We start from the raw sequence: 12,250 nt of genomic DNA, 5'->3' as shown, positions 1-12,250 counted from the left end.
ACTTCATTTGATCCTCAAAAACTCTATGAAGCAGGTGCTGCTATTTATCCCCATTTACAGATGAAGAACCTGAGAGGTTCAGTGACTTGCCCAAGATTACAAAACCACTAAATATCTGAGGCTGGATTTGAACTCAAATCTTCCTGACTCCACAGCTCTCTCTACTGTGCCACCTCACTACATAAAACAGCAAAATACATAGGGCTATAAAGTAAACCAATTACTCTGGAACACAAATATTAATATTTCAAAAACAAAAACAAAACAAGCTCATGAACCACTGGTTGAGAACTTCCATGACTTAAATGAAAAAAAAAAGGCTCAGGATGGCATAAAATTATCACAAAAACCATACAATATATTTCAAAAGATAAAAGTCACTGTTAGGTTTACAGGTTGGTCAATTTTACTTGAAATATAAGCAACAGATTAGAAGAAAAGATGTATCAAAAATAGGGAGAAGGGCAGCTGACAGCAGGACAAGTCTATAGAAAAATCTGATGCCATTTGATATTTAGAGAAATAACCTTATGTACCTCAATAACTCCCCAAGGAAATCACAATTATATAGCAGAGCTGAGTATCTTTTCAGAGGTATGTTTCTAATTTATGAGGGAAAACAATTTATATGTAATCTCTTGTTTAAGAAAACCAGAAAACAGTAACCTATTCCGGAAATAATTCTATCAAAATAATACACAGTTTGGTCTTTAAGAGGAAAATTTCCGTTAACTGGAAAATCCATCTAGTGAAATAATTCATTCACCAATGATGTTAAAATACTACTATAATAACATTTCTTTAGAAAACTTTAAAGGCAAAGAAAATTAACAAATGGAAACATTAAGAATAGCTAACTTCCAATCATTCAGAAAGCAAGAAACAATAGAAGAAATAACAGATATGAAGATTTAAATGAGCAGAAAAAATATCATACATAATGTCTAAAATAATATAAATGAAAAGATTAAAAATCTCAAGAGTCTTGTATTTTATGACAAAAAAAAAATTCTAGAGATGCTTGTGTTTTCTTCGGTTCCAGTACCATATTTCATTTAAAAAAAAAAAAGAATTTGTACTATCTTTTGTTCTTACAATTTCTAAATTTCCACTTATGCCTTTCTCCTCCTTTCAAAGATTCATCCTTTATAACAAAGGTTTACAAAAAGCAAAAAAAAAAAGAGGAAGGAAAAAAACAGCAAAACTGACCAATGTAGAAACAAAATCTGGTATACATTGCAACACTGCATTTATGTGGACCCCTTCAGTTCAGCAAAAAAAAAAAAAAAAAAAAAAAGCAGAATCAAACTAGTTCTTTGTAATTCTGCAACATTCACTTTCATTATTTTGGGGTTTTTTCCATTTTCTTTTTCTTGAGTTCAAAGACAACCTTAGACATTTAATAGCTATGTGACCTGGGGAAATCATTCAACCCTGTTTTCCTTGGTTTCCTAATCTGTAAAATGAGCTAGGAAAAAAAATGTAAACCATTTCAGTATTTTTGCCAAAAAAAACTCCAAACAGGGTTCTAAATATGGGGCACAACTGGACAGCAGAAACGAGAACAACACAAATATCGATTGTTATTTATTAGTATTTTAGATCTTGATGCAATCAGCAAAATATTATTAGCAAATAGAAATATCTGAACCATCTAATCATCTACTTGGATTTTACCAAAAAGAAATCTTGCATAACAATGGCAATTCACAGGATCATAAATCTCTTTTCATAGATTGAAAGGACTTCAGAAATCATTCTAGTTCAATATTCTCATTTTACAAGAAACTGAAGTCCAAGAAGGTTAAGTGGCCAAGTGACATAGGTAAATGTTAGACAGAAGATCCAAATCGAATTCTTTTGACATCTACTCCATAAAGCTGCATACAACTCCCTATTTCTTCATCCTCATTTGATAATAATCAAAGGATTCCTGAAAGAAATTATCTTTTTAGCTGCATTCATCAAGAAATCATAGATGACCTTAATATATGCATAAGACACCAACTGAAAGAAGTGAGTTATAAAGGCTTTGGCTCCAACAAATCAAAAGTTTATTATTTATAATTAACAAATAACTGATAGTGAAATCTTCTGGTCTCTTCAACTTTCAGTCAGTTATTTGACTACATGATGTGATCTGATATAGAGTTCTTTGTGCAAGCATTTAAAAAGATTTTTTTAATTTATGTGTTAAAAGATATTTTTCAATGGGACAATATTCTGATCTATTGTAATTCTAACATTTTCTGTTTGGCAGCAAAAATAAAATATAACGTGTTTTTAAAATCAATAGAAGCCTAGGATCTTACTACAATCAATAACACACCTGTAAAGTGTGTATGTTTCTTCCCAAAACATATCATTCCCTAAGGTTAAGAAACATCATCTTACAAAGCATTCGCTTTTTATTAACTAGGTCATAGTTAAGTGGAAAAATTCTACAAGTTATCAGTACTTGGCCAACTGCAGTCTCCAAGGTTACCAACAACTTTTTAATTGTTAAATCCAAGTGCCTTTTCTCAGTCCTCTCTTCCTCTTGACTACAACTTTAGACCCTTTTGACAACTTTCTATATAATCCCTCCTCTCCCTAGGCCCTCATGACACTGCTCTCCTGGTCCACTTGCTTAACTACAATCATCATTAATGTGAAGCTCTTCTAATAATCCAGGTCACAAAAGGCTCTGGTCAGGGTCACACACAAACACACACACACACACACACACACACACACACACACACACACAAAGAATGAATGCATACATATATCAAACACATATATGATTGAATTTACAAGCATATATCACATACACATGAGAATGGATTTAAGTTACACATACATATGCAAAAATATAACACAAAACTAAAGGCATTATCTTCCCTACTTCTATAACATCAATTCTTTTGCATCCATTCCTTTTTTTTTCATCATCACATCGCCATACCCCATATTATGTGTGTCCCTGCACCTGAACACACAAAAAGAGAAGAACTTCTTGAGAACAGCTGCTTCTTGAACAGGGACATTGCTTTTTTACTTTAATTTGTGTCCTTGGGACTTAAAACAATGTTTGATCCATAGTAGGGCCTTAAAGGCTGGCTGGCTGGTTGACTGTCACACAGTCTCCTATCCTCTAGGATAAACAGCCCTGAGTTCCTTCAGCTGCTGACAAGATGACATAGACTTGAGGCCAACTACCATCTCGGCTCCCCTGCTCATAATCCAGTTTATCAATGTGTTTCTTAAAAGAGGACAACAGAAAGGAATACAGTTCTCTGGCCATTATCTGATCATAGCAGAGACCAGGACACTTGCTGTTGTTTAGTTATTGCAGTTGTGGTCTACTCTCTGTGACCCCATTTGAGGTTTTCTTGGCAAAGATGGTGAAGGGGTTTGTCATTTCTTTCTCCAGCTCATGAGGAAACTGAGGAAGAGTTAAGTGACTTGCGCAAGATTACATAGCTACAGACCATCTGAGGAACAGGGAAAAAATGAGTCATCTGACTTCAGGACAGGTACCCTATCCACCTAACTGCCCCAGGAGGATGATCAACTCCTTATTTCTGGGAGGTATGCCTCTTACTGAAGTTCAAGATTCTATTAGCTTTTTTTTATGGTCATAAAATACTACTGATTCAGTTGGTTTAGACAAATGCTAACTGTCTATATCTCTTCCATTCTATAATTGTGAATTGATTTTTAAAATTCAACTGTAAGATCCTACTTTTATTTTTACCAAATTTTATCATGGTTGATTGAGCACAATTCTTCTATCCACCAAAATCTTTTGGGAACTGACTTTGTTAGCACCATCAATATAATTCCATCCTAGTTTTGTGTCCTCTTCAAATTAAATAAGAATACCATTTATGCCTTTATTCAAATAATTGATAAAAATGTCAAATATTAACAGGAAAAAAACACAGACCCCTGGGACACTTATTCTGGTCAAATAGATATAACCCATTAATAATTATTCTTTGAAAGCAGAACAGCCAAATTTATTGAATTCTAAAATCACATAACTGTATTTTTATGTAGGCTAAATAGACCTTGTTCACAAGTATGAGGAATGAATGAATGCTTTGTTAAAGACTAGACAAACTGTATCAAAAAAAGGAAGGAAGATTAGTGTGGCATGAACTTGTCACTAAAGGAATGAGACGACAGGTAGGTGGGGCACAGGACCTGCCTGAGATACAATCTAGACTCAGACACTAAACTTATGTGACTGGCCAAATCAAATTCTACCAGTCTTTTCACCTATAAAATAAGGATAATAACAATAACTCCTACAAAGGTTTTTTTTGTGAAAATGAGATAATATTTGAAAACATTTTCTAAGGCTTAAAGCATCATATCAAATGCAAGCTATTCTTTCTTTTTTTTATTAATATGATGAAGCCATACTGGTTCTTTTTTTTTTTTACAGGTCCTTCATTTTATAGAGAGGGTAAAAGACTTCTCTAAAGTAATATAGGAAATTAAGTAAGCAGAAGTGGGATTCTAACATATTATTCTAAATCCAGCACTTTTCCAATTATTCAGTTTCTTTTTTTTATTTTAGGGGGGTTTTTTTGCAAGGCAAATGGGGTTAAGTGGCTTGCCCAAGACCACACAGCTAGGTAATTATTAAGTGTCTGAGGCCAGATTTGAACCCAAGTACTCCTGACTCCAAGGCCGGTGCTTTTATCCACTATGCCACCTAGCCACTCCCAATTATTTAGTTTCAAAAATTATTTTAATTTGTTATTTTGTTATTTTAATTGTACCCTAACACCTGGATTGTTGATAACAACTCTCATTTTTCTAATTTGACTATCTATGGATAGTTAAATATCACTCTCATCATGTTATTGTTACTGCACTACCTTCTTTCTGTAAGAACTCAGCATTCATAGCCTAGTTAAAGTTTTGCTTTCTATATAAAGCTTTTTCTAACTATTCAAAACTACAATGATCTTTCTCTTTAAACACTGCAGATTTTCACTTTATTTTAATGCTTTCAAATGGTTTATCCAATTCCACTGCAAGTCCCATAAGGACAGAAACTAGCTATACTTTTTTTTTTGGGGGGGTGAGGGTTGGGTTGGATTAATATGTGTCCCCAGTATATAATTCTGCTGGATGAACAATAGAAACTCAATATATACTTGCTTATTGATAAACTTCTTGAATAATTATTCCCTAGTTTAGCTTTGATGAAGTTGCACTTTCTCCTACTTCCAAAGATTTTTAATGATCTCATAGGTTGCTCTAAGTTCTTGTGTCAGGACTACTAGTTTGGAAAAACTTGAGACTAGTATGGAATTCTGTCATCAACAAAAACAGGCTATTTTCTCCTAGAATAATAGATCAAAGAGAAGGACACATCCTGAACTGTCTACACTGGGTTGAAAATGATGAAACAAAAAAAAGGGGGGGGGGGAGAAGGGGATGGGGAGGGAAGAGGAATAACAGGAAACTGAAAATCAAGATAAGCAAGGAAAAGGGGGGGATACTCTCTTACCTTTGAATCACTCAAGTCTCTTAACCCAGAAGAACTACATCCTAAGGTACTGATATAAGTGGTAATTGCTAAGCTATATTTAACGACTGTTTGAAAGATCATGAATCTTTTAATGATACAAATTGAGGCAGAGTGAAGTAAGCTGAACTAAGAAAACACCCCTCAATTTCCAATTCTTTGTCAACCCCCAAAAGAGTTGCTATAAATATTATAGCATATAGATCTTTTCCCTTTTTCTTTGATTTGACTTCCTTTTTTTGCAGAAGGGGAACTATGCATGTGAAACCTACATATACTGCCAGTGATTTGATGGTTAGTTTTGATGAATTTCTTTTTTAATTCTATTACATTTATGGTATGATAAGAAAGTGAGGCATACATTCAGAAATCAAGCAAATGTAAAGACAAAAACTGTTGACCCTGAAGAAGTTAATTTCTCTGTGCCCCATTTTTCTCAACTTCATAATAAAGAAGTTGGACTCAATAACTTTTAAATTGACTTTCAGCTCTGCTATTATGATCCTTAATCATTTTCTAAAGAAATATGATCAGTATAAAATAAAGAGCAAAAAAGTTCAGGAACTGCATTACTCAGAAACTACTTAATATCCTCAGTAAAGAGACATTACAGAGAAGAGCAACACTGGCATTGAATATATGTTTATTTATAAAATAATGGGAAGACAACAGAGGAGAATAAGAAGCCTCAGAAATTATTCAATGCAAATAAGGTGTAAAAACCTAATATATGCTGGGCTTGGATTTCAATCCAATTAAGCCCTATGACCCCCAGAGCATTTGTAGATGAAAGTTGGGAGGAATACCGTCAGTCAAAAAAGCATTATTTAGTAAGGCATTTGCAATTTGCTAATAAATTTTGGGCAGTCAAAAAATAAAAAACCCAACAACTTAAACATACAATGATATAACATTCTAACATTTATCAAAATTTTCAAATTGATCTGTTTTCATAACAACACTGGGACCCAAAGATCTCATGATTCAGTGAGCTGAGACTGGTAGGAAGAGTTAAAAAAATAAAGTCAAAAAAGGAAGATAGAAAGGGACACAGGAAAAAGAAATCTACATTATAATCAACACAATATATAAATATTCTGATATTTTAAAGAGGGAATGCATTCTACAATCAGAGATTTTTGTGGTATTATCCCAAGAAAACGGCAGTAATTTCATATACATATAATTTTTTCTTACCTTTATCAAATAATCATGGATAGCTAACATTCATAATGTTAATGCTTTAAACTTTGTAAAGTGTTTTCTAAATATTATTTCATTTTATTCTCGTAACAACACTGGGTGTTAGGTACTATTATTATTCCCATTTTACAGATGGAGAACCTGAAGCAGTCAAGGTTAAGTCATTTGCCCAGAATCACACAGGAAATTTTCAACTCAGGTCTTCCTGATTCCAAGTCTAGCACTCTATTTACCATACCACCTAGCTTCCTCAATAGAGGAAAATACTGAGGCTTTCATAATTTATATTTTCTGCATTAGATGATAGGTTTACAACTATACAACTGATAATAAATTAGGAAAAAATACTAAATATGGATTCACTGTAGTCACTGTTTCAGAAGAACAATGTACAGTCATGAAGACTCTCCTCAAAGATCAAATCATTGAAATCAAAATGACTGTATAGAAAAGGCATTTACAGCAGTAGTTTTGCACAGAAAACCCCCAAATAATGATATCAGTGAGATGTTAAAGAGGGAAATATATTTACTGCAGATAAACTAGTTTCACAGAAGATACATTTAAGTGCCTATGATGTGACAGGCCCTCCGCTAATCAGAAGTACCTGTCCTCAAGAAACTGTGAGATGAATTCAATGATTCCAAAGAATTGCTTAAAGTCCATATTCTCAACAGCAATCTGTTCCTAGTATCATTATGTGGCCACAAATCAAGGTCCAAGATGATCTCAAAAAAGGAGGGGGGGAAAAGCACTCATGAAGTGTCCACTATGAGCCTGGTACTATGCTAATAAGAGCTTTACAAATCTCCTTTGAGATGATATGAGAATAGCTGAAATGATAGATTAAAAGTTTATTCGTGGAAAGATACAGAATAATTTTAAGAAAGTTGCTACATGTTACAATTAAAATTAAAAGGGAAGAAACCAAAGTAGATGACAGCAGCATATGACCAAAAACAGGACAATCTCATCATGAGAATGACATACTCAAGACAGGCGGTCATGATATAACTTATTGCCCAAGAGATAAGAAGAATAAGAAGTTGGGTTCCAGCCTATCAATAAATCCTTAATGGAAAATTTATTTTAGGGGAAAAAATGCATAGAAACTATAAAACAGGAATAGGCAACAGGGCCACAATCTACAAGGGCAATAGTCTTTGTATAAAAGTAATTGGGGTTCATCAAAGAAGCAGTATACCATTTCATACTTTTTCAATATTCCAAATTAAATAGTAATTTTATCCTTTATGACAAAAATGAGATTTCCAAAAAAGTTAAATACTAATTACCTTTAAATTTTAATTTTTACTCTGAACTTATCAACTATCAAAAGAATGAGCATTTGCATATGCATTGTTAAATAGAAAAAAGAGAATTGCCCATGAAACTGGAGATCTATTATATATCCCTTGCTTTTCTTTATATATATATAATATATATATATATATATTTTATATATATATATATACATAAAATTCAACTCTGAGTTTCAAAGTTTGAATTTTGATTCTTATTCATATGTAATAACTTAATATTAATATTTTAAAATATCTTACCTGCACCTTTTTTAAAGCCACTGGGACTGCATCCAAGAGACAGGCTGCTCTATAAACTTCACTGAACTGTCCTCGGCCAATCTTCTTTTCTATTCGAAAATTGGCTAATGTATTATAGCCCATATCAGGTCGTAAGGCCTTCTATAATTTAAAAGAAAAGAGGAAAAAAAAGTTTTAAACTGTATCATACATCAGAACTGTCCAACCTTACTTTTAAAAGTTTTTATTGGAACAAAAGACAATATATTTGGATTTGCCATTTTAGTGAGAGTTCTGCAATAGTTCGGCTTTATTTACTAAGGTATTTAGTAAATTCAGAGGCAGGCCACATAAAATTCACCCTGTGGACCACATGTGGCCCAGGATCTGCATTCCTGTGACAGACAGCAAAAGAAAAGTCAATGATACAGCTTCATATAATATATAATCCAAGTGATATATCCCAATTCAAAGGATATAAAATAATTCTGCCCTATATAACAGTACTCTTTTTTTGACAATTTATAAATTATGTAATCCAACATTCTATCAAATACAAGAATTTCCAATATGTGATGCTTGACAAATTGTCTTCAAGTTCCTACATGAGCATTTCTAGTGACAAAACTGACTACATAAGGAAGATCCTATTTTTATCTTTGGATAGCTCTACTGGCTATTTCATCCTTATACTGAAAATATACTCAAAATATTCAAACGGCTCTCTATTCTCACTGATTCAGGAATTCCCTCCAAACATGCTGATCTTTACTTATCCATGTCAACCCATCCTGTGCAACTATTCTCCAAAAAAGTTTGACACAGGTTCAAGATTCTGCAGGCTTTCTTTGCTCTTTTCCCAATATCACTAAGGCACAAGTAGAAACACAAATCCATCTTTTCCTGAAATAAATTCTTTGAGTCTCCTTTTCTCCTCTTCTTCTTTGAAGTTACTTTTGGTTATGAGATACAGTTAACCACATCATGAATCACTAAGATAGTGGTATTCTGGGTCTTGTTTCCATACAGCAACCAATACCAGTAAATATTACTTATGTTGAAAAGATGAGTATTTGTTTTCTTGGGAGATTTGTAATTTCCCAAAAACAATCTCGACTCTTTTCCTTTTCAACTTTGGATCTAGTTAACTGTCCATTCATTCTTTCTGCTCTAACATCCTGTTGGACAGTCTCCACAAGATGCCCAACTAAAATCACAGTGAAATCTAGACCACAGACATTAATCATAAATTAGCCAAACTCTAAGTGAATTACAGATCTCTTCAATAAGAGTCACAGCTAATATTTAACATTTCCAGAGCACCCCCAAGGAGCCAGGTTCTGTGTTAAGCATTTGAAAAATATCTTACTTGTTCCTCACAGCAACCTTAGATGGCAGGTGCTATTATGATCCCTATTTTGCAGATGAGGAAATTGAGGCTAGCAGATATTAAGGGACTTGTCCAGTGTCACACAGCTGGGAAGTTTCTGAGGCTGCATCTGAACTCAAGTTCTCCTGACTCTAAGTCCATTACTCTATCCACTTTGTCAGTCATTTGCCCCAAAGGAGCTTGATGTAATCTGCCCTATCATTATTTAAAAACAGAAGCATCTGGAGGACTTCACCATTATCTCTGCATTATATCTCTGCCATCTCTCCAAGAAGTGATTATAGGAGACAGTGCCCGGATTTTAGGGCAACCAAGTGATGCAATGCATAAGAATGCTAGCCCTGGAGTTAGGGAATACTTCAGTTCAAATCCAGCCTCAGACACTTAACAACTGAGTGAACCAAAACAAATCACTTAACCCTGTTTGCCTCAGTATCCTCTTCTGCAAAATGACCTGGAGAAGGAAATGACAAACCACTCCAGTCTCTCTGCCAGAAAAATACCAAATGCACTCACAAGGAGTCAAAACTACTCTAAACAACTGAACAAGCATTCTGTTTTATACTTTACCTAATATTTATCAGATGGTCATTAAAGAGAGCTAGTAGATTTTTTCCCAAGGAATCTTGAAACTTGATTATAGAAAAGAGAATCTATGTTATAAAAGAGCCTGTAAGGAGACAATTTGCTCCAATTTAAATTTTTTTCCTAATCAAAAAAAAAGAACAGGGTTCTTATTTTTTCTATATCTTTCAGTTAATTGTAAGATGGTAAAGATGCTTATTCCTGAATCATCTTTTCAAATGCCTGCTTGTAACTTCCAAAACTCATATATGTGGGCCAATCTAGTGGTTTTTCATGTCTTTTTTTCTCTCTAGCTACATTTTTATCTCCTCTAATGATCTTAGGAACTGTGATATCAAAGTTAAGTGTTGTAGTTCTACTAACCTTTAGGTAGAAAAGTTGTTTTTGGAAAAATTTTCCATTTTTCCTCTATTTGTAGTCCTCTTTCCATTTTTACCCTGTAATGCCCTTGGAATGACTGATTAGTTGGATAACTTCAATTCAGTAAACATTTATAGAAACTATAAAATAGACACTATACTAAGCACCAGAGGGATACAAAAAGAGGCAAGGGCCAGTCCCTTCCTTCAGAGGTCATATAAAAAGGAAATAATTGTCAGAGGAAGTCACTGGGAGAGATTGAGAAAGGCTTCCAGTAGAAGAGCGAATTTTAGTTGGCCATTAAAAGAAACCAAGAAGGTCAGTAGGCTATTAAGAAATTATAAGATCTGAATTCAAATATGACCTAAGATACAAACTATGTGATCCCAGGCAAGTCACTTAGTCCCTATCTACTTCAGTTTCTTACATGCATGTAAAAAATGGGGACATAGTGAAGAAGGATGGTGAACCACTCCAAGATCTTTGCCAAGAAAACCCCATGGACAATGTTCATGAGGTTATGAACATAAAGTATTATTTAAGTTAAGGTTATTTATATAAAGTCTAACACAACTGAATGAATAAACAATAACAACAACAAAAGTTGTAAGAGGTAGGAAGGGACTAGATTATGAAGGGCCCTGCATGACAAACATAGCATTTTGAATTTGCTCCTGGAGACAATAGGAAGCCACTGAAGTTTATTGAGTGGGGGAGTAATGTACTTAGACTTGCAGTTTTAGGAAAATCACTTTGATGACTGGAAGAAGGAATTGGAGTGAAGAAGAGACTTGAGACAGACAGACCCACTAGCAGGTTGTTGTATTGCTGGTGTTAGAAAAGAGAAGGAAGCTTATTCAGGAAATACTGAAAAGGTGAAACCAATAGGTCTCGTCACTGCTTGGAAATGGGAGCTGGAATGTGAAAGATGATGAGATATCCTGGATAACTTCCAGGGGTTATGAGTCTAAGAAATGACACTCAAAGGATGGTGTTACTTTTATAGTAGTAGGAAAGGTAAAGATATGAGTTCTGTTTTGGATATATTGAGTTTCAGATGTCACTGGACATCCAGCTCAAGATGCCAGAAAAGCAGTTGGAGATAAAAGACTGGAGGTCAGCAAGAGAGATTGGGGAAGAAGAAGATTTGAGAATCATCAGCATAGAGATGGTAATTAAATCATGGGAGCTGATAAGATCACAGGGAAAAGAAGAGGATCCAGAAGAGAACCAGTTTAGAAGGAAGATCAAACAAAAGGAGACAGAGAAGGAGCAGTCAGATAGCTAGAAGAAACCCAGGAGAAAACAATAACCCAAAAACCTAAATAAAAGAGAGTATCAAGGAAGAGAAAGTGATCAACAATGTCAAAGGCTGCAGAGAAGTTCAGGATAATGAGGACTGAGAAAAGGTCATTGGATATGGTCACTAAGAGATCATTAGAAAAATCAGGAGTTCAGCCTCAAAAGAAAAGAAAATAACTGGGATAACAGCAGGATTGGAAAGATCAAGTGAGGCTTTTTCAGGGAGGGCAAGAAATGAACATGTTTGTAGGAAATGAAATAGGAGAAAGACTGAAAATAAATAACAGTGAGGATGACAAAGGAGGCAATCTGTTGGAAGAGACAGGATGAATGGGCTGA

The 12,250-nt window shown here is 34.2% G+C and overlaps 1 protein-coding gene across 3 annotated transcripts in view; it reads right to left on the bottom strand.

The window, feature by feature from the left end:
* Positions 1-12,250, bottom strand: part of NEK7 (NIMA related kinase 7) — a 190,550-nt gene that overhangs the window by 79,909 nt on the left and 98,391 nt on the right. For all 3 annotated transcript variants that reach the window (XM_074222291.1, XM_074222293.1, XM_074222292.1), the window contains one exon: positions 8,296-8,436. In XM_074222291.1, coding sequence (XP_074078392.1) covers positions 8,296-8,436 — 141 coding nt within the window. The remainder of the gene's footprint in view (positions 1-8,295; positions 8,437-12,250) is intronic.

Source organism: Macrotis lagotis, chromosome 2 (genome assembly GCF_037893015.1).
Source record: "Macrotis lagotis isolate mMagLag1 chromosome 2, bilby.v1.9.chrom.fasta, whole genome shotgun sequence".
In the NCBI taxonomy this organism is placed as follows: domain Eukaryota; kingdom Metazoa; phylum Chordata; class Mammalia; order Peramelemorphia; family Peramelidae; genus Macrotis; species Macrotis lagotis.
Note: the sequence above shows the minus strand (reverse complement) of the source record. Positions and strands in the feature narration are given on the sequence as shown.